Source organism: Oryza sativa, chromosome 5 (assembly GCF_034140825.1).
Source record: "Oryza sativa Japonica Group chromosome 5, ASM3414082v1".
NCBI classification, from domain to species: domain Eukaryota; kingdom Viridiplantae; phylum Streptophyta; class Magnoliopsida; order Poales; family Poaceae; genus Oryza; species Oryza sativa.
In genome coordinates this window covers 27,784,238-27,807,560 of record NC_089039.1, presented here as the reverse complement: position 1 = coordinate 27,807,560, position 23,323 = coordinate 27,784,238, and the positions used below count along the sequence as shown (strand labels likewise).

The 23,323-nt window shown below is 40.4% G+C and overlaps 1 protein-coding gene across 1 annotated transcript; it reads right to left on the bottom strand.

Moving 5' to 3' along the window:
- Nucleotides 1-1,281: 1,281 nt before the first annotated feature.
- Nucleotides 1,282-15,623, bottom strand: LOC4339561 (glutamate synthase 2 [NADH], chloroplastic-like). Its single transcript, NM_001402625.1, has 23 exons — nt 15,425-15,623; nt 14,676-15,101; nt 14,442-14,561; nt 14,226-14,339; nt 13,960-14,112; nt 13,765-13,865; nt 13,368-13,464; nt 12,758-12,867; nt 12,531-12,634; nt 12,101-12,280; nt 11,668-12,011; nt 11,504-11,568; nt 10,959-11,428; nt 9,616-10,482; nt 8,239-8,393; nt 7,953-8,114; nt 6,179-7,744; nt 5,807-6,025; nt 3,211-3,485; nt 2,813-3,118; nt 2,397-2,664; nt 1,993-2,247; nt 1,282-1,872 (listed from the first exon to the last, which is right to left on the bottom strand). Exons 2-23 carry the CDS (start codon nt 15,042-15,044, stop codon nt 1,606-1,608), a joined length of 6,567 nt encoding a protein of 2,188 aa, NP_001389554.1. The 5' UTR covers nt 15,045-15,101; nt 15,425-15,623; the 3' UTR covers nt 1,282-1,605.
- Nucleotides 15,624-23,323: the final 7,700 nt, after the last annotated feature.

Here is a 23,323-nt window from a genome sequence, read left to right as displayed (position 1 = left end):
AGATTCATAACTAAAAATTGCTATATTTTAGGACGGAGGTAGTACGTATAATGAATGTATCCGCAAATACATTTTGTGCAATGACATTTAACTTTGAAACTAAATGCGAGTATGCCTGTGTTTAGTTCACGTTGAAAATAGAAGTTTGGTTGAAATTGGAACAATGTAACAGAAAAGTTGGAAGTTTACGTGTGTAGGAAAGTTTTGATGTAATTAAAAAGTTGAAAGTTTGAAGAAAAACTTTGGATCTAAACACGGCCTATGTACAAAGTGTATCCACAAATATGGTATGCAACAGTATAGCTTTGATTTTTAAAAGGACTGAGCAACCGGGGGAATCTTTTTGTCAAATAATTAAAAATAAAATATTATCATGTTGAGAACCAAAATAAAGGGATCATATGGTTAAACTAATACATCCTACTACAATACCATTACACTAGCAAGTGCATATCATTACTTTGAAATTAAACTCTCCTGTTGCTAGTGGCCTCGCGGGACCTTCCAACAAAAGGAGCTCCTGGCAACCAGCCTCCTAGCCAAGATTAAAGAGGAAGCCAAAACATGTGTTTTGGTGGGTGAGAAGAACCTTGGCAACTGGCTCATTATGTGGTTAGCTCGGTCCAAAGGCTCTGAGCTTGTAACTTTTTTCATTTTTTTTTGGGTTTTGTACAATTTACTCCATCTCTATTTAATGAAATTGGCGGCTTGCCAGTTTGTTCAAAAAAAAAAAGTCCTCGTTAAAAAAAGTTCTTACAGAGAAATTCTCAATAAAATTGTTTACATCTAACAGGTATATACATCTCATAATTGAAGCAGCACCATTTTACAAGGTCAATCTTGTTACCCGTTCTATATATTCTTTTGTGTTTCGTTGCTCAATCCAGAATAATTATTGGTCGTCATGCACGCAGTCACTAATGGACTGTACTTTTTTTTTTCATAACGGCATTGCCAATTTAGAACAAGGCATATCAAATATGAATTTCTTTTGCCTCAGGTGTCGTCAGTAATATCTTCTAGTCAGACTAATAATGCGTGACTTCGCTCCAATTATAAAACAGTTAATAACAACCAAACATGTCACACGAGGATTGAGTTTCTTTTCAATAAAGGAAGCGAATCAATGAAATGAAACAGAGCTTCTGCTTTTGTTTAAGAAAAAAAGTTTAACTGATTAATTATGGCTGCAGATCGATTCTTGAACTACTCAATGACAACACTTCAAAAACTTTAAAAACATTTACAATTCATGCAGCAGCATTGTGGTAGGTTCATGGATGGAAGAGAAACACGAAGATCCATTATGTACTTACACATAATAAATAGATGTTTTTAACAGAATCCCCTCACATTTATTTAACAAAAACCAGACATTGCTCTTATAATCACAGGATTTGCATCTCTTCACAAGAAGAAACAGGGAAAAAATATACGCGTCCGCAAAATTTCCCTTTTATCATACTTATATAAACAAAAGGGCCCCCTTTTCTTGTAAATTATTTACAGGCCCTTTATTTTACCTTTTTATAGCTAAAAAATGCATGGCCCTACTATCTTCGCATCATCAATGCTGTATCAAAATTGCAGAAATGTTCTCTCGGCCTATGCAACTACGGGTTGGACCAGACCTTCACTTGAGACAGCAATGTCCTCTGTGCCATTGGTTTCACCTTCATCATCCTTCGACAGGTAATTGTCTACGGCTGCTGCAGCTTGGCGCCCCTCTGTGATGGCCCAAACAACCAGTGATTGCCCACGTCTGCAGTCTCCAGCAGCAAATACACCTTCCACATTGGTCGCAAAGTTTCCAAATTGAGCTTTGAAGTTTGACCTCATGTCTTGTTCTAGACCCAGCTTGTTAGCAACAGTCTGTAGAAGGATATGCAGTTAGGCACTATGTGTTGGTTGGTCTCTAAACAGATAGCTATGTGCACAATTGTGTAATGCTATTCTTGTCATAACTCATAAGAGAAAGGGAGGAAAACTAACCGCTTCGGGACCCAGGAATCCCATAGCTAAGAGGACAAGATCGGCCTCAATAATTTCTTCTGATCCTTCAACTTCCTTGAATTGGAACCTTCCGTTCACCTTTCCCCATTCAACACGTATTACCTCAAGGGCCTTCACATTTCCATTCTCATCTCCGATAAATCGCTTCGTCAGGACTTTGTAACTTCTTGGATCTTTTCCAAACTTGCTAGTTGCTTCCTGGTGCCCATAATCAACACGGAAGATCCTGGGCCACTGAAGGCAATAGTAGAAACACAACAGAGTAATGTTAGTGGAATTTCAGGCAACCGTAGTGGCGCAATGCTTACATTCTAAACATACAAAGATTTTCACTAAAAAAAGAATATAAAGATGCTGTTGTTTTATATGATGAGGGAACTAACCTGGGGCCAGGGGTTGTCAGGTGCCCTCTTTCTTGGTGGCTCTGGCAAAAGTTCAAGATTTACAAGGTTGGTGCAACCATGCCTAATGGATGTCCCAATGCAATCTGTGCCTGTGTCTCCACCACCAATGACAACCACCTTTCTCCCTTGGGCTGATATGTAGTTACCATCCTCCAAGTTGCTGTCAAGTAAACTTTTGGTATTGGCATGAAGAAATTCCATAGCGAAATGGATGCCTGCCAACTCCCGTCCAGGAATAGGGAGATCTCTGCTCAAGGATAATGCTCTAAACATTAGCCAAGTTTCAAAGGCATGAATGATATAGACTGTGTTGCTTAGACTTTAAAAACTGGTGCCAAGAAAGATGTAAACTAGAGTTACAAACTCTTCTTTTTTTCGTTTTTGTATTAACTCACTTTGGCTTTGTAGCTCCACAGGCCAAAATAATGGCATCATTCTCAGAGCGGAGCTTTTCAACGGAGTATAAAGGGTCACTTCCAACATGGGCATTCACAATGAATTGAACCCCCTCCTTAGCCATCAACTCGACACGTCGCTGAACAATGCCCTCTTTGTCAGCCTTCATATTTGGAACCCCATACATCATCAGTCCTCCAATACGGTCAGCACGTTCAAAGACAGTCACGAAATGGCCCATTTTGTTCAGTTGGTCTGCAGCAGCTAGACCAGCTGGGCCACTGCCAACAATAGCAACTCTCTTTCTGCAAAAAAATGAAGTAGCTTTAGGTGCAGCTATTGTTACATGCTTCAACTCATATAAGAAAGCAAGTACAAAGTTGTGCCGAACACACACCCTGTTCTCCGAAGTGGAGGCCGTGGTACCATCCATCCCTCTTCAAATCCTTTGTCTATGATGGCGCACTCTATGCTTTTTATGGATACTGGATTGTCTATAATGCCAAGTACGCACGAACCCTCACAAGGAGCAGGACAAACTCGTCCAGTAAACTCAGGGAAATTGTTTGTCTCAAGTAGCCGATCCAAGGCTTCATGCCATCTATTCTGATGAACCAATTCATTGAATTCAGGAATCTTATTTCCAAGAGGACAACCAGCACCAGAACCCTCCTGCAAAAGTTTGATATAAGAAAAATACAGGAACCATACCAAGAAAATTTCACAAATCTTAACAAGTGAAAAGACAATCTGATGATGCAAAGAGAAAAAGCCACATCATGTAGTAAATAATGGCCATAGAATCGATAAAAGGACAAAAACTGAAGAATAAATCTCAGCTGTCCGATGGAAGAGTGGCAAGGAAGTTACTAGATATTCCAAGTCCACCTCTGAACCTGCCAATATGTCACAACCATGGCACCTTTTTATTTTTAAGCCTAAAAAATATTTTTTTCTTAGGCGTATAATTTTGGAGGTTTTGAGTTTTGAATATTGGTAAATTATTTTTATACCTTGTGTACAATTAAAACCTCGTATACGTGAAGAACCTTGAAAGTTTTGAGTTTTACTATTGAAACTAGCATGGTGTCCCGCGCAGATTGCGCGGCTAGCATCATTATATTTTCTCTCATATAATAGCATATATGTTTTCTCAATATATTATCCAAATATATTAAAATGACAACATAATTTTAGATTTTGCAATAACTTTACGAAACTACTAATGTGTAATATTCATATTGTATTTTATATACGTGTTAGTTATTAATTATTTTTAATATCAAATTTTAGTTATTTGTAAAATATATATATTCCTATATGGACTCTAGACTCATCTTTTAATATATTTTTTTAATTCCAAATTTTCTGTAAATTGTATTTCTATATAGACTCTAGGCTCTTCTTCCAATATTATTTATTTTTATTTCTGAATTTTTATTATTTCTAATTGTATTTCTATGTGGACTCTAAACTTATCTTTCAATATTCTTTAATTTTTAATTTCGAATTTCAGTTACTTCTAAATTGTATTCCTATATTGACTTTAAACTCTTCTTTCCATGTTTTTCTTAATCTCGAATTTTAGTTATTTGTAAATTGTATTTTTATACAGACTCTAAACTCTACTTTTAATTTTATTATGTTTATTCTGAATTTTAGTTAGTTTTAAATTCCTATATGGACTCTATACTCTACTTCTAATATTCCTTATTTTTTAATTCCGAATTTATTTTTTTTCTTAATTGTATTTCTATATGGACTATATACTCTACTTCTAATATTCATTATTTTTAATTCCGATTTTCTATTATTTTCTAATTGTATTTCTATATGGACTCTATACTCTACTTCTAATATTCCTTATTTTTAATTCCGAATATCAGTTATTTCCTAATTGTATTTCTATATGGACTCTAGTCTCCTCTTCTAATATTCCTTATTTTTTAATTCCGAATTTCAACTAATTTTAAATTATATTTCTATATGGACTCTAGTCTCCTTTTCTAATATTCCTTATTTTTTAATTCCGAATTTGAGTTATTTCCTAATTGTATTTCTATATGGACTCTATACTCTACTTCGAATATTCCTTCTTTTTAATTCCGAATTTCAGTTATTTCCTAATTGTATTTCTATATGGACTCTAGTCTCCTCTTCTAATATTCCTTATTTTTTAATTCCGAATTTCAACTATTTCTAAATTGTATTTCTATATGGACTCTAGTCTCCTCTTCTAATATTCCTTATTTTTTAATTCCAAATTTCAGCTATTTCTAAATTGTATTTCTATATGGACTCTGTCTTTTCTTTTTCTCCGATTAATGTGAGAATTTCTAGGCCATGAGAGCGAACGTGGAGGCTTCTTTTTCTATTCCTTTAATAATATAATAGATAGATTATATTCTTTACACACTTTTTTAAACATTGCATAAAGTACACTCGATTGTCGGTTTTGTTTAGCACACAAATTAACCATCTCAGTTTTTTTTTCAACGAACACACTTTCTAAAGTAAAGTAAAATATTATGAATTTAGTTTACCTAAAAATTAAATAAAATAGAAAAAAATACCAAATTTTATAGGGTAACTAACTAAGCATACCCTACCATTGCCAACTTACCAAAATATCATAACGCAGTAATGATAAAACAAGTCAGACCAAAAAAATTAACATTTACATAATATTTTTTAATAAGATGAATGATTAAATATTATGTTAAAAGTTAACAGTGTCATCTATTAAAAAGGGAAGTATATTTTGTTACTACAAATAATATGTAAAGATATTCAGTATAGAGGATGGTTAAATTCGTGCGAATGCACGACTATATGCACTAATATATATGGACAAGAAATCAAGAGCATCAAGGACATTCATATAAAACTTTTTTGCCGGGTGACATTCATATAAAACTACTGTACTGAAAAGCATCATTGTATTTTATGAAAAAAAACTGCTTAATACAAAAGGGAAAAAAACTGAGTATCACCTGATGACAGAAAGGAGTGCCACAATCCATGCACCGAGCAGATTGCGTCTTTAGCAGTGGCCCAGGAACCAATTCAATTGCAACTTCATTCCAATCTTTTACACGCTCATTTGGATCTCTGTAAGAAGTACCCTCTCGCTCATATTTTATGAAACCTCGGTACTTTACAGCATTTGAAACTCGTGATGGTCGGCTTGATGGCTCTTCGTTCATTACTTTCTGCATATCAAAGACTTTAAGTCAGACTAGAAAGCTTAGCTTACAGAATTACAATAATAACTATTTTAAGAAGGACATCATAAATTTCCAACAGTCAAGTTAAATATCACCGATATAGAGAATGAGAAATAATCCTGCTTAAACCTTATTTACCTCTGTCTTTACTGAAATGCCATTTGGAGCTTGAATTACTTCAACTGGCTTCTTATCCACCACTTCTCTTGCCTTTTGCTCTGCTTCTTTAGCAGCCTTCTCTTCTTTTAGTTTATCCAAAACCCGCTTGTAATCCCTTGGATATACTTTTATAAATTTTGGGAGGAGAGTATCAAAATTCAAGAGTATATCTCTGGCCAAATCACTTTGTGTATGAAGTCTGTGCTGTTGTATCATCATTCTCAATGTTGTGATGTCATCCTCTTCAACTACAGCATACAAGTCAACTAGCTCATAGTTGCAACGGCTACTGAACTTCCCATCCACATCATAAACATAAGCAATACCTCCACTCATGCCAGCTGCAAAGTTCCTACCAGTTTTTCCAAGAATAACAGCTGTACCTCCTGTCATGTACTCACATCCATGATCGCCAATCCCTTCAACTACTGCTTGAGCTCCTGAATTGCGGACACAAAACCTTTCTGCCGCCATACCATTGAAATATGCCTCTCCCTTTGTAGCACCATATAAAGCCACATTACCAATCACAATATTGTCTTGTGGATTAAATCGACTATTTCTTGGTGGATACACAACAATCTTTCCACCAGATAGTCCCTTACCAACATAATCGTTGCTGTCTCCCTCAAGCTCAAGAGTGATCCCAGGACAGAGAAAAGCACCAAAACTTTGGCCAGCACTTCCATTCAGCTTAATATGGATGGTATCTGATGGCAATCCATGAATGTGATACCGTTTTGTGACTTCATGGCTGAGCATAGTACCAACAGCTCGGTTAATGTTCCGTACTGGTGTCTCAATGAAAACACGAACACCTTTTCGAAGGGCAGCTGTTGAGGAGGCTATGAGTTTGTTATCTAATGCCATGTCGAGGCCATGATCTTGCTTCTCAACACAATATTGAACAGCCCCAGGGCTAATTTCAGCAGCTGGTTTCAGCAGCCGTGAGAGATCAATGTTTTCAAGTTTCTCGTTGCCCTCCAGTACTTTGGGATCGATCTCAAGCATGTCCGATCGCCCAACCATTTCATTAACAGTGCGGAAGCCAAGCTGTGCCATGATTTCTCGTACCTCTTCAGCAAGCATGAAGAAGTAGTTTATGACATGTTCTGGCTTCCCAGCAAACTTTGCGCGGAGCACTGGATCTTGTGTAGCAATACCAGCAGGGCAAGTGTTGGTATGGCACTTCCTCATCATAATGCAGCCAAGTGTGATTAATGGCGCTGTGCTGAATCCAAATTCTTCTGCTCCAAGTAAACAAGCAACAGCAACATCTCTACCAGTTTTCATCTGTCCATCTGTCTGAAGAACAGCTCGGCCACGGAGACCATTGGCCACAAGAGTCTGGTGTGTTTCAGCTAATCCAAGCTCCCAAGGAAGTCCAGCATTTTTAATCCCTGTCCATCTGGAGGCTCCAGTGCCTCCATCATGTCCAGAGATCAGAACATGGTCTGCATGTCCTTTCACCACACCACTAGCGACAATTCCTACACCAGCTTCAGAGACTAGTTTGACGCTGATTCTGGCACCTGGGTTTGCATTCTACAGTAGAAAGAAGCGATATAGCATAAGCAAGCAAAACTGTAAAGTGCAACATGCATGATTTCAATTAAAAAGGTTCTCTAATATGAAACATTACAACAAAAAAATGCCAATTAATAAGGAAGTAAATGTGTAAGTGGCAAACTGGAGTCTTGCACTAAATAGTTATAAGCCACCATCATGAGACTTTTTACAAATGAGACTATACCTTAAGGTCATGGATAAGTTGTGCGAGATCCTCAATAGAATATATATCGTGGTGAGGAGGTGGGCTAATGAGCCCTACACCAGCTGTAGAATTTCTAGTGACTGCAATATCACCAATGACCTTGTGGCCTGGTAGCTCACCACCTTCACCAGGTTTAGCACCCTATACAGTTAGAGGAACAAGACATAAATTTCTACTGCCTGATGAAATAGCCAGACCAGTGGTCATGGACATATTGCAGGAAGTAACTCGTTTAGTTTTACAAAAAACCAATCTGGTCAAATACCTGAGCCATTTTTATCTGCACCTCAACTGCATTAGTCAAATAATAGATGGAAACTCCAAATCTTCCGCTGGCAACTTGCTTGATTGCACTTATTCTTGGATTCTTTGATCCATCAGGAAGAGGCACCATACGGCAAGGTTGTTCCCCTCCCTCACCTTTTTAGATGTCCCAATTAACATATAAAATGGAGTCAGTTAGCAAATTCACTACAGTAGTAAGTTGATATTCTAAATAAATAGCTGTGCACAAATAAGTCATAAAAAGGTTTACATAAGATGCTCTGCAGATAGGAAGTGCAATATTAGAGAAGAATGAACAAAAGTTGATAAATAACTTGCATCAGCCTAGCTGCTGTGCTCAAATAAGCAAACAACAGGCATCTTCCCATTTGTTTCTGTGTAGCATATGAAAATAGTTCAGAAGGAATTTAAAATAAAGGTTCATATCAAATTGCGACTAGCCCTGAAATCGGAGAACAAACAAAGACTATGATCTAAGCTACTGGATTGAATCCAAGTGATATATGCCTACTATCAATTAACAAAAAAGAAAGCCTTATACGCCTGTCAAAGGATCCCCTGATTTATTCACTTACGTTTTTCTTAGGGAATGCGCATAAGCTTTGTGCATCATTTGTATTAAGATTGAAAGGAACAAAGTTCTCACAACACCATCTACCCAAAGCAAATGGTTCGACTGGAAAGGTAAAAAAACCAATTGCCTGTTTACCTTTAGCTATAGTAGCGTATAAGCCCTGTTGGCCCAAAATATAACATTTCCTGATCTTGTTAACCTTTCTGGGAAAGCAAGGATGAAAGCCCAAGTAAGGTGCTATGCAAGAGTGGCCCATCCCCCACCACCAAATGGAGGCCCAGCCATTGGGCGAATTTTGGGTCATATGGTGTTACAACTCTACGCTTATGTGGTTACCCTCCCACTATGTAATGATACGCAGTTCAATCGACACCGTCAAAAATTGGTCTGGCAACTAATGGGGGGATATTATACTTCTATTTCCAATATCAAGGGTAATTTGGCTACTATAAAGCTTAACCTGTGCCACGGAAGAAGGTCAGTGTTTGAGTTGTTAACTGGCCTTTGCTCCCATTCTTAATAGTTATATAACCTTCACGTTCCAGGCACATATAATTAAGAACTTTAAGCATAATTCAAGTGATTTGGGAATAACAATGTTAAAAGGATCTAAAAGAGCCAACTAGTTTTTAGATGTTACTTTTTAGCTCAAAGTTTTTGCAAGTTATCATGGGAAATCAAGAAGCTTAGAACTATATCAAGCAAACATGCAACACAAAGCACACATGACATTTAAAGTAACTGACTCAGCAAAAGTTCAGGTCCGTATATGATGCGAGATACCTGTGTTAGATTTTCCTCCAAGGGTGTTCATAGCCTCAGCCAGGGAAGTATGAGCTTCCAAGGAAATGGATCCATAACTCATTGCTCCAGTACAGAACCGCTTCACTATCTCCTTTGCAGGTTCTACCTCGTCCAAGGAAATTTGGTTTGGAATTTCTCTAAATTTCAGCATGCCACGCAGAGTACATGCCTTATTCAGCTCGTAAATGCGCCTAGAATATTCTTTGTATGCTTCCCTGCTGTTAATCCGTGCTGCTTCTTGTAATTTTGCAATGGAAAAAGGATCATTAAGGTGTACTTCTCCATTTTTCCTCCAATGGTAATCCCCAGGGTTGGGAAGAGCATTTGCATCTGCACTTCCAGGAGGTAAAGTTCTTGATGGGAATGCAATCTCATGGAGACGAAGAGCATCTTGTGCAAGCATTTCAAAGGTTGCACCTTCAACTCTACTAGGAGTACCTTCAAAACACTTGCTGACCACTTCCGAAGCAAGACCAAGGGCCTCAAAAATCTGAGCACCTTTGTAAGATGCCAGAGTGGATATTCCCATCTTCGCAAGAACTTTCATCATTCCATAGTTTGAAGCATAAAAATATTTCTCGATAAGTTGTTCTTGTGTATAAGGTTTCCCATCATTAGGAGGAATCCTCCCATCAATTTGCAACCGCCATATTGCTTCTATAGCTAAATAAGGGCATATAGCATCAGCACCAAATCCAATAAGGGTGGAAAAATGGTGCACTTCGCGAGGTTCAGCAGATTCAACTAACAATCCTATGCGTGTCCTCTCAAGATGTGAGACAAGGTGCTGATGGACAGCTCCAACTGCCAATAGGGAACTGACAGCTACACGCTCTGAAGAAAAACCTGTATGGAAACTTCTAGTTAAAGCAAATGTTTTAATCCAAATGCTACAGATGACGGATCAAGTTAATTTTGAGAATTAAACATTGAAATGCAGAGCACATATCATGGTGACAAGCTTGGGAAAGCTGAGCTTGGATGCAAAAAAAAAAAAAAGAAGAAAAGCTGAGCTATGTTGACACATGATCCAAGAGGAGCAAGAAAAACTAAGTACGACCTAACCTAAGATGAAACTAAGATGTTGACTGTTAACATGTTGTTACGAAAATATACTTATTCATGATCTGTATAGAAAAAAATCTTGATATCTTTCATACCACAATAACACAATATTGAATTCAGCTCAAAAGTAAAGATTTTGGGGAGAATATTGATTTCATACTAACACTATTGCTCATGAATCTATATCTAGATGATGATAAATTCATGGATCATAAAATTCATGCTTAGTGAGTCTGGTGTAACTGAATCTTACTGACCTCTATCAGAGAGAACTAGAATAGTGTAGCCCTCATGAATAGCTTCACGTGCTTGAGCACAAATTTTATCTAAAGTCTGTTTTAAGCCCATCCTGCCATTCTTTTTAGGATAAGTTATGTCAAGCACCTTGCTGCGCCAACCCCGGTAGTTCATCTTTTTAATAGCCTCCATTTCATTTGTATTCAGTAAAGGACTCTTAAGCGTGAGGCGATGGCACTGCCGCTCTGTTGTTTCAGACAAGTCACCTTCAGGACCAATCATGCACTCCATAGATGTGACAATTTTCTCCCGGATCGGGTCAATCGGTGGGTTTGTAACTTGTGCAAACATCTGCTTGAAGTATTCAAAAGTCAGCTTCTCTCTGTTTGACATCACAGCTAGAGGAGTATCATTTCCCATTGATCCAAGAGCTTCTTGTCCATCTTTGGCCATCGGTAGCATCAGCATTTCAAGGGCTTCTCTTGTATACCTGAATCCAACCAAATAGGTAATTTTTCAACAAGGAGGATGAGAAGAAACATACTAAGATTGGGCTGTTGCTTACCCAAAAGCCTTCAGCGGAGTCAGAATTCCGCAGATACCCATATCTGCTTTGTTCTCCTTTGTAATCTGCAGCAAAGTGTGAAAAATCCATAAAATACCTCACCATTACATGGTAAATTACTAACCAACAGGACACTCCAAAAGTTAGCAAGATAATTAACTTACTGGAAGTGCACCCGAAATGCTCGGTGCAATTCTCTCTGCTTCATTTACAGATTCTATGATATCTGTGAGTTGTATCCTTTGTCTTTTCAGCCACTCTCCATATGGACGAACTTTGGAGTACTCTTTCTTCAATTCATCATCATTCACAACACAATGGTTCTCAAAATCAACTAAAAGCATCATTCCAGGGTTTAGCCTACCCTTTCTTGAAACATCTTGAGGAGGAACATCGACCACACCAACTTCACTAGCCATAATTACACGGCCACTGTAGGTCACATAAAACCGGCCTGGCCTCAAACCATTACGATCAAGGGTTGCACCAAGGTAGCGGCCATCAGTAACTGTGCGTGAAGACCAGGTCAGAATTGATACTTATCTATCATAATGCATGCATCAATATTAAGAAGAGAGTTTAGTTTTATCTTGTTACATGAGATTAGAGCTGGTCCATCCCAAGGCTCCATAAGTGCTGAAAAGAACTCATACAAAGCTTTTCTCTCAGGGTCCATGTTAACATCGTTTTGCCACGCCTCAGGGATCATCATCATGACAGCCTCTGGCGCACTTCTTCCAGATTGTATGAGAAGCTCAAGAACATTGTCGATTGCACCTGAATTCACAAGATAATTCAATAAATAACTTTGCAAAGATGGCCATACTTCCATTTGACAGGTGAAAAGGGATATGGAATCCCAAATATACACATTTATTTCTCTTAATACAAAAATGTGCGTCTCACGTATTCCCAATATATATATGTATACATACACACACACACACACATTGTTTCAGAGACAGAGCTAGCAGCAAACTACTGCTTTTATTTTTATCATGTGTAAATTATGATAAAGGAATGGAACCTGAATCCGAAGATGTAGCATCCACTATCGGCAGAAGTTTCAACATTTCATCCCTTGTTAGACCTAGTCCCTCGCACTTCAAGAGACCCTCACGTGCCTTCATCCTACCAAACATGGAAATAGGACAAAAGTGCAAGTAAGCATATAAATATAAGCTCCATGGTCCATAGGCATGTGAAGATTCTTGCTCACAAGAAAATGATGAGAGATGTGTTTAGTGAAATTACCAGTTCTTGTTCCCTCTAAGGGTATTGATCTCGCCATTATGCCCCAAAACACGCATTGGTTGCGCTCGATCCCAACTAGGGAAGGTGTTCGTGGAAAATCTTGAGTGGATCTGTTTGCATGCATAACTTTTAAACTATACCTTGTTCATCTTTTGCACAACTACATATAAATGATATGCAATATGGTTTCATATGAATACCCAGTAGGCCAGTACTATCTATCCTTGAATCCTGCTCCATATGCTATCATCCATGTAAAACAGTTTCAGAACCTAAGCTACCTCAAGCCAAATAAAGTTTGTTCAAACCACCTAATTAGGATACACATTCTGAAAAAGCAGTACCTAATAGCAGAACTACACAAGGATTCTGAAGTGTCTTTTTTGTTGGGCATCAGCTGACACAGTTTCAGTTTCTACAGCTTCAGCCAAAGGCATCACGAAACAGGAGGGAAATAGCATATTAATATTAATAAAAGAAAAGAGGATATTTGATGCCTGCTTAGAAGCATTATATATCCTCACAAAAATCTTGCTGCTAGTAATCCTATCTTCTGACTATGATCATGGATTTTGTTGTTCAGACAATATTGAAATGGTTATTCACTTACCAGTGCCATGTAACTTGTGAAGCTTTCATCGCCTAAGTCTGCAAAGAAGTACCCCTTGAGTTGGCTTGGCTTAAGCTGACCCTTATAAACAATGGTCCTGTAAAAAACCGAATTTCAGGAAATAATTACTTGGCAGAAAATGGAATGCATGCACATGTGACCAAATCAAACTTCACTTCAGATGAGATCAAATCACAAAGGAAAAAAAAACATCCAAAAGTTTTCTTCTATTCCTTGTTATCAAAATGAAGCATTTCTGAAACATGTTTTTTTTTATTCCATATCACAGCTTACTGTTGCTTAATACAGATAACTGAAATCCTTAGTGGCTAGCGCTTCAAATTACCCAAGGTTGGAAACTTAAACCACATTCTTTAATGGGATGGTAACACAGAACCTTGAAGATAGAGAGCACATGTAGAAATCTTTTGTTCCGCCATTCTTGACGCCTAGAACTTCTCGTATGGACATAACTGAGAACCTCCGTAGGACGTACATCTGGAGTTGCAGTCAACAAAAGAACAAGTCAAGGAAAAATTAACAGCTACGGATGAAATCCATAAAGTTCAAATGTGCTGGCTCATCAAATAACCTGCCGCTCAAAATCAGCCTTTGAACTTGCACTTTTGGTGACAAACACTTGCTCAATCACTGGTTCTGTATCTACCGCTGATTGACCCAAGCCCGAGTTGTCTGTGGGAACCCGGCGCCAGCCGAGGACGGTATGCCCCAGCAACTCTGCTTTCTGCATGAACCCAAACAAATCCAAAGATACAACACGAAATTGAGAATGGTATCATGATATCAGTTACAATAGGATTGAACTGAACTGTTCTAGTGTTCTGCTTGGTCACCAACCTCACGAAACAAAAGCTTGCTCTTTTCACGGCGTTTGTCATCTGTGGGCATGAAAAACATCCCGACGGCGTACTCACCAGGCGGCGGAAGCTCAAAACCTGCGTCCTTCGTGACCTGTCAGAACACAAAAAAACAAAAACAGGCAGAAAAAAAAATGATTCCCCCAGCGGTAGAAAATTCCCATATTTCTCGGCTTAAAACTTCAAGTAGGTTTGCCTCTCTGAAGAAGTTGTGCGGCAGAGCGACGAGGATGCCTGCGCCATCTCCGGTGTTCTTCTCGCAGCCGCAGGCGCCACGGTGAGCCATTCTATCGAGCATCTCTATGGCGTCGTCGACCTGCAAAACCGAGAACAATTTCAGAATATCAGAAATTCACGCCGCGTTGGGGGTTTCGATTGTTTGCACGGGAACAATCAACTCCAGCGCCGTGCTTAGCCGCGGAAACCTCACCGTTTTGCGGCTGTACTCGCCGGAGAGCTCGGCGATGAAGCCGACGCCGCAGGAGTCGCGCTCCATGGAGGGGTCGTACAGCCCAATGCTGCTCTCGGGGATCTTCGACATCGACCTGGGAGGAGGACGCGCCGCCCCCGCCCCAGCCCCCGCCTCTGCCTGGCGCGACGCCGATGCCCGCGGCGCCACCCGGTCCTCGGCGGGGAGCGCGCCGCCGAGGAACCCGCCCTCCAGCGACATGGCGCCGTGGCGAGGCCGCGCCGCCGCCGCCGCGGTCGCCGATGCCGCGCGGCGCCGCTTCTCCCCGCGGACGCCACCCGCCGCCGGCGCGGCGCGCAGCTTCAGCGCAAGGCCCTGCGCCGCCGACATTGCCCGCGCGGGAACGAATGCCTCCGCTACTAGTAGAGTAGAACTGCTATTTTAAATCTGCACACAAAATTTGCAAATGCAACAGAAAACGTTAGAGATAATAACAAAGGTAGTTAATTAAATTATAAAAAAATATTAGAATTTTTTTTAAAATATAGAACTGCACATTAGCTTGCAGAAAGTTCAGAATTGTCTAGTTCTACCCATCTTAGATAAAACCAAGATAAGTACTACTCCGTATTACGGATAACTAAAAGTGACCAACAACTCCTCGGATAAACCGAGAAATCTACCGGGAAAAGAGGAACAGAAAAGGAGACGAACACACGTAGTAGAAGCAGATCACGCCGTAAAAACAAACAAAGCTGAGATTCCTATACCTCACGATTCTGTGGAAGATTTGAACTGTCGTTTCCTCTTCACCTCGGATGGATGGAGATCGCCGGCGAACTGCGGCTCGCCGGCCGCTTTCTCCCCTCTCCGATCGCTCGGCTTCTTCGCCTCTCCACCTCGTGGTAGTGTAGTGTGTATCGCTTCTTCTCTCTCTGCTCTGAAGTTCTACAGAGCAGCACGCGCCCTCATTTTTATAGGGTTATTTTGTGTGGGACCCGCAATAGCCGCTACCACCCCCTATCTTCCCGTAGATTTTCGTGTGGTATTTTCTTGGACTTCTTTTTTTTTCTCCCTCTGATTCTTCGTTGATTCTTGTTGTAGCCTTGTAGGTGGCATCAATGTTTTTTTTTCTAAAGCAACATGGCCGGGAGGGGGGACTCCAATGTTTTACAGCAAATACTTCCAGGGACATATCATAATTTGAAAAAATTTCTACAGTATGCTATAAATTATACTCCTCCGTCCTAAATTTATTATAACTAAGAATTTTATCAAATGGCATGCATTTTGGTAGGAAATGTAACTGCAGTCTGCAGGTGGTGAAAAAAGTTTTTTTTTCTAATTATGGAATATAAAATCATCCCGGCCTTTACCTAGCGAGTTACAGCCAATTATTACATCAAATTACTTGAAGCGAGTGTATCTCAAAGTAAACTTAAAAAACACTCCCATAATTAAAGCAAACACAAAGGAATGAACATCAACACAAGATAAAAAGCACATAATTATTGAACCATATTTCTATACTGTCATCCAAAGTTACAAAGAACTGCATGACAGTTATATGAAGATTACACAATGTAGACTTCAAAAGCTCACAATCTTCCATCAACCCTCACAAGAGGAAAAAAAACTATGGGCAAAATGCGCGATAATTTACATCTTCAGAGGGTGTTGATCGCAAACCGCAAAGCCCGTAATCCGACGCAGCTAAAGCAGAATCTTTTAGCTCAGCTGCAGCGAGCCGAGAGCGACGTGCGGAAACGGGGAGCGGCTGGCGGGGGCCACGGCGACAGCGAGGCACAGCCGGCGATGCGGCGATGCCGATGAGGCGAGCGGGCGCGGGGAGCCAAAGCCGCGCGCTCAATTAGGCGGCGAAACCCAGTTGTTTTTCACCTTTTCTCATCATCATCATCTTATCGATCCACAAGTTTAACGGCGATCGATCCGGCTGTCGCGTTGGATTTGTTGGGTTCTTTGTTCATTAGCGCGTAGCGCCATTTGCACGTAGGACAACGCCGCTATCCGCTCGGCTCGAGCTGAGGCGCAAGCGGCGCCTGATCTGATCGATCTCGATCCGGCTGGTCAGGCGGTCACCGATTGATCGCTTGCACCAGCAAGCTGACACGTGCACTCGTGCAGGCGACAACAAAAACAGGAGGAGATTTTGGAGGAGAGTCGTACTTCTAAATACTTTTTAAGTATAAATTGTAGCGAGTTAGGGATTAAATACAAGATCTCGAAGTTAAAATTATGGGCCAATTTAAATTGCTACCCTACCAAAATTTGCCCTACCAAAATTTTGGTAGGGTAGCAAACCAAACATCTCTACTAAAACTCTACCAGTGCCATAAATTTGGCTTTGCCTATGAACTTGTCTCTTATGGGCAAATTTTGGCTTCAATCCAAATAAACATTTTCAACTCTACCCTACTAAAATTTTGATAGTACCAAAACTTGCCCAAAATTTGACACTACCAAAATTTTGGTTGGGCATCAATCTAAACATGCCCTATATACCCCTTGTTACTGTCCTATCAAGGATATCTCCTTGCAGATTACAACAACGGCTTGTGACAACGGAAAGACAATGATTCATGACAAATTTCTATGGACAAAACAACGCTTCTCTGCAAAATTGAATGCTAAACCAAAGCCTAAGATGAGAAGTTCAAGAATTTGCTTCTTTTTAAAAATAAAATAAAAGGGAAGATAGAGAGAGGTCTTCAATAATTTCTGGGCTCGAATCAATGTGATTAATCATGCTACCGAGCACAAAGAATTAGTATGTCAATTAATCAGTTGCACATAATTTAAGCCTTAACAATTGCAAGCTACACCTTGATTATTAGTTCGTCGGTAATGAAGTAATTAACTTTATTTACACATGATAGTTACCAAGACGTATCCACAACTGCTTAAGTAGTCAACCAATCGCATTACCGTGATCCACAAAATTGACCAAGCAAGGTTGGCTTAAATCCCCTTATTCTCGACCACTAGTAGCACCCAAAGAGTTGACGTGAACGAAAGGGATTTGAAGGGTTGCAACTGCGATTAGTGAGAGGTGAAAGCGTTGAATTTGCCACTATCACGATTAATATATTGCTCGTTGTCTGCACGTATCCACTGGTATATTCAGGTCAGCCTACCTAGCTACACAGGAATCCGCTGCCTCCAGAAGAGTATGTGTCAAGCACGGCAAGAATGGGACCAGGAATCTGATCTCTGCAAAAATTAAAAATCATAAACATGTTACTACTTTATATATGTGCACGATGCTACTCGTGAGATCATACTCTGAAACGCTACAGAACAAAGGATTTAGCCTGAGAAACCAAGTGCAGGGGTGCTCCTAGTTCTGAACATTTCAGAAACTAGATATAGATGTCGTCAACCTACAAAGATGAAAGTTAAATACTCCCTCCGTTTCAAAATATTTGACATAGTTGACTTTTTAGTACATGTTTGACCATTCGTCTTATTTAAAAATTTTAAGTAATTATTAATTCTTTTCCTATCATTTGATTCATTGTTAAATATACTTTCATGTACACATATAGTTTTACATATTTCATAATTTTTTTTAATAAGACGAACGGTCAAACATATGCTAAAAAGTCAACGGTGTCAAACATTTTAAAACGGAGGGAGTAATTCAGATGACTCATGTACCATTCTATTTATAATTTTTCTCTCGTTTGTTTATATCACGATACAGATCATCGAACCCGACTAATGGCTCCAGAACCAATGGGTAGATTTGTCCACAGGAAAAATGACAATAAGTGTGGTAAGAACATAGAGGTTTTTCTCTGCATATGCACATATATATAATCACATCCCAAACGGAAAATGTAGCTATCGTCATTGTCAACTTAGCAGATGTTTTTTAGATAATAGAAGTAAGAATGCAATTTCCTCTCTAGACGTATTCAACATTAAAATTTTCAACTCTAGATGCCAATGAGGCAATGACTTCTCTTGTATCTGATCACTGGAAATACCAATAAACACATGCATATGTCAAAATCCTTATGATGCTCGATCAGTTTGTCATTTTCAACCTATTCTTTGATTGAACAGTTGAGTTATAACATTGCTGGTTCTGAAGTTCGAGTTCTGTTTTTGATTTACAATTATTTTCGCATGTTTAACTACGATTCAGAAAATTATCGGAGGATGTACGTACTGTGATCTTCGGGATCACCGGTCCAGATTATTTCTTTAAGTTTCCTAGTGTTACCCAACCTGAACATGAAAGCCAAAAGAGGACAATTAATTGGACAATCCGCCCGGTGCTGATCAGCATTCAGCAACGTCTTATCTATTGGGTACGTGGATTGGAAGGAAGTACAAATCGCCTGCTAAATGCCGCATCTCTCTTCATCAGCATGTCATAATCGCGCTATCTTCTCAGACGCGTCCTCTAATCACATAAGCCTCATAAATGGCAGTATTAACTGATTTATTTCCAGTTTTCCACCATTATCTAGTGGTCATGTCTATGCATGCATGACATTTTTTCGAGACACTGTAGTCAATAGATAGAGTATAATTCACAAGTAGATATATAGGGGTATATACATCCTCTTACAAGTCAAATAGTCAATCGATCATATACAGAGTATACATTTACTGCACATAGATATATAGGATCAATCCAAAAAAATTGTTTCAAATTACTTCTTGTTATAGTTTTACCTATATATCTTAAGTCAAATATTTATTTTGACTACCGGTTTCTAAAAAATTATATAATTTAACATCATAAGATTTAGGAGTATGCTTTTAGATTCACCTTGAAAAAAATTTCATAATATATACTTCACATGTTGTCAAACTATTTTTTTTTAGATTTGTAGATGTTGGTAGTCAAAGATAGACATGTTTAACTTATGGAAAATCTAAAATGGGAAGTAATTTAAAACTGCTAAAATATACATGATCATAAATGAGAAAAACAAGGAAATAAAGACATTCGGGCATAAACACCACCATAGAAGTTTCAGAGTTTGAAAAATACCACTAGATATATACGTTAGACCGAACGAGTCTGAGACACATATATATAGTTGAGTCATTAATGTTGTTGCAAGAATTCAACAAGTGTCTCAATTTCTCTCATGTATTCAATCTGCCCTCTATGGGTGATATTTACATCCTACCTCCGTCCCAAAATACTTGTCGTTATAGGTTGTTTAGCATATACTAATATTTTGAAGAAAAATACTATAATACCCCTTAATTAATAATGGATAGTTGGATGTGGAATGGTGGTTAGGGGTAGAATGGGGAGAAATTTGAATTGGAAATGGTTGATGTGACATGTAGTACTTCAAAATGACAACTATTTTGGGACAATTTTTAAATGCTAGAAAGACAAGTATTATGGGACGGAGGAAGTATTTATTTACATGGATACATAAGAGGAAAAGGCCTCAGTGTCCCTATCCTTATGATATGCCTATGCGACTTACCGGTGGGCCCACCTTGGTCCTAGCGGTAATTTGACAGAGGACAGGAGTGCTGCCCCCAGCATGGGGGCACCGCTGTTTCCGAGCGACCTCGCTATTACCCGGGTAAAGGCATCCCCTGGGTAATAGCGTGCTCCGCTTGGCAGCCATCAACAGTGTCAGAGTTAGTTGGGGCGCGTAGTACGCATTTATTCACGTCCACTAGCGCCTGGTTCTTGGCTTGTCTTGTGAGAGCACATGAGATATGATCCGCTCCGGCCGGCATATCGGGCTTTAGGGGCCCCTCGGAGCTCCCACGCCCTAAGGTAGCCTCCGGAGCTCTCCTTCCAGACTTTGGGAACCCCTCTGGGCTTCGGAGCCCAGTCACCTTTGGTGGTACCGGAGCCCATGGTGCTATGACCTCCCGGAGCTTTCCCGGAGCCGGGCGGCCATCATCCGGAGCCTGCTTAGGTCCTGCTCCTCTCGCACTGTGGGATCCGAATCGGATCCCCGAGGCTTCCGGAGTGAGGGGCCATCTGCAGACCGACATGGCCATGACTCACGGTCATCTCCCGGGGAGGATGGTTCTCCGGAGCGCTGCAGCCCTTCGGAGGCTAGCTTCCTTTGATCCGGAGATACTCCCCCAATAATTAACATGTGGGTTTCACTTTTTTACGGCTCACATGGCAGTGACTTAACAGCATAATAATTAAGTTAGATGATCCCTTTCCATGTCAGCCTATTGTTGAGCCTTGACAACTCATTTATAGTTGATCGAGCTACAATATTCTATATCTTTTAATTTTCACGATCACATTAAAGCTTGGCCTGTCAATATATTAGGATCGAGAAGATGCCATGAAATCCCATATCATTTTCATCTTTGGACACGTCTGAGTGGGCAACCACCAGACAAGTATCTCATTGCTTAAACAGTTGGCTGCAGCTACAAAATCTTCCCATAGATTCAAGGTCCGGCCATAACAAAAAGTAAAGTGGATATAGTGTACGTATCATCCAGCCCAGATTTTCTTCCTTAAAAAAAGAGAGAAAAAAATTAGTCCGTTCTACTGCAACCTTTGCAACGACAAAGTCAGGTCGTCAGATCGAGTAACTAATTAATCATGCAAATATCCACTGATCTAAAACTTCGCCATCAGTTGATCCCTTCACGGTTTCGACTAGCCTGCGTCCGCCCACAAATATAGCGAAGGAATCACACATTGTTTTTTTTTTTGATGCGTCACACATTGTTAATTTGGACTTTAAATGACATGACATGACATGGTTACAAAACTAACACACGTTCATGCGTGCATATTACTTACAGAATAATCCAAGTTGGCATCAATGGGTTAATATTCTGCAACTCCTGCATTAGAATATGATAGTGTATTAGTGTGCGGCGACGTTTATGCCCTGGCTCGCAATTACATCCAAACTGATCACAATTATATATTGATTGGTTCTACAAAAGCTGCTTGAGGTGTTCCATTTCTCCTTGAGTTGCAGCTAGCTCTAGCGATCAAGGGCGACGTCAATGCATGACTCCTACTGAAGGTTAAGTTAGTTTCTTTCCGGTGTGCTAGTTGCTGGGCGATTCGGTGTGCTGCCTGTGAAAGAGAGGCCAGGTTGACGAGAGAATGCACTGAACTGATGGCAACCAATGTGGTGGTACAATCATCTGCTGTCGTTGGTACCCAACACCGGCCGGTCGTGTCAGCAGTGGACAGTGGTGGCTGCTGCGACAATTGGCTACGCAACAGCCAGTCATTGCCTCGAGTTTATCCATAACCCTGCAGGATATTTTGATCCATGCATGCAGGAGCAGGAAGTGATCTTCTTCCCCATCCAGAATCCAGATGATGATGATGATCCTTCAGAAGAAGAGGAAGAAGAATCTAGCTAGATGATGAGATGTTGGTTACTTTAGCTAGTTTAGCATGCATGCATGTATATGTTCCATTGAAATCGATCAGTTGAGAATTGTCCTGAACAATATTGTAGAAGTTTTGATAAATTACGCGGCATGATCGAATTAGGCACCCCATGATGATGAAGATTTCGCGAACACGTTAAAAGGATTACACGTCAATGTATTAGAACATGATGATAAGATGAAAAGTGTCTGCATTGGATCGGATCGGATCACCAAATATCTTCAAGATTCACCACCTCTGGCCGGCTCGATCGACCATATGCATGTACAACCGTCACCCAGAACACTGGCGCAAGGTTGCAGACAAACACGTGCACATCATCAATGGATTGTTCCATATATGTGCATCATCTCCGGCCTGATGCTGGCCAACGCCGCAGGCTCGCAGCTAGCATTGTTCAGGTTGGGATCAATGTCGTTTGTGACAAAAAGACACCGTGTTACAGTGCCAGTAGATGGCATAGCAATATAGCATAGTGCCATGCAGCAAGTGGTAAGCTTGCCTCATATCAACATCGCCATGACGCCATGCAATGTGCTCTTCGCTGCCACTAGCTGACATGAAGATATTTCTCAGGCAGCGATTGCCGAGAAGAATATCTTGGAGTATCTTCAGAGAATCACCATATACTTAGCACTCAGGTAGGCACAAATGCCGCTGAATTTGAAACGATTAGCTAGTCCCATCGGGGGTTTGGTCAATGCAACTCGATCTGAATGGGCTGGAAGAACCGGCCCAAACCATCCCATCTCAATTGGAAAAAGTACACCGAAGGTCCCTCAACTTGTCATCGGGATAAAATACGTCCTCGAACCGCAAAACCAGATATGCGAGGTCCCTTAACTATACAAAACCGGTCACCCAAGGTCCTTCGGTGGTTTTAACACCGATTTTGGTCTATGTGGAGGCTCGAACCGCAAAACCAGATATGCGAGGTCCCTTAACTATACAAAACCGGTCACCTAAGGTCCTTCGGTGGTTTTAACACCGATCTTGGTCTATGTGGCGGCTGAGTCAGCGTGGGACCCACATGTCAGCGTGCCACGTCAAATTTCCCCTTTCTTTTTTCTCTCTTTTTTTTAGTTCTCTTTGCTGCGGGGAGTAGCAACGGGCGGCGCCCAGCGTGCTGAGCGGCGGCCGGCGGAGGCGGCGTGCGAGCGCGCGGCGGCCGGGAGGCGGAGCATGGCGCAGAAGAGGCGACGCCGCGGACGAACGCGTTGCCGACGATGGTGTCGGCGCACGACGCGAGGCCGAGCTCGGAGATGACGGC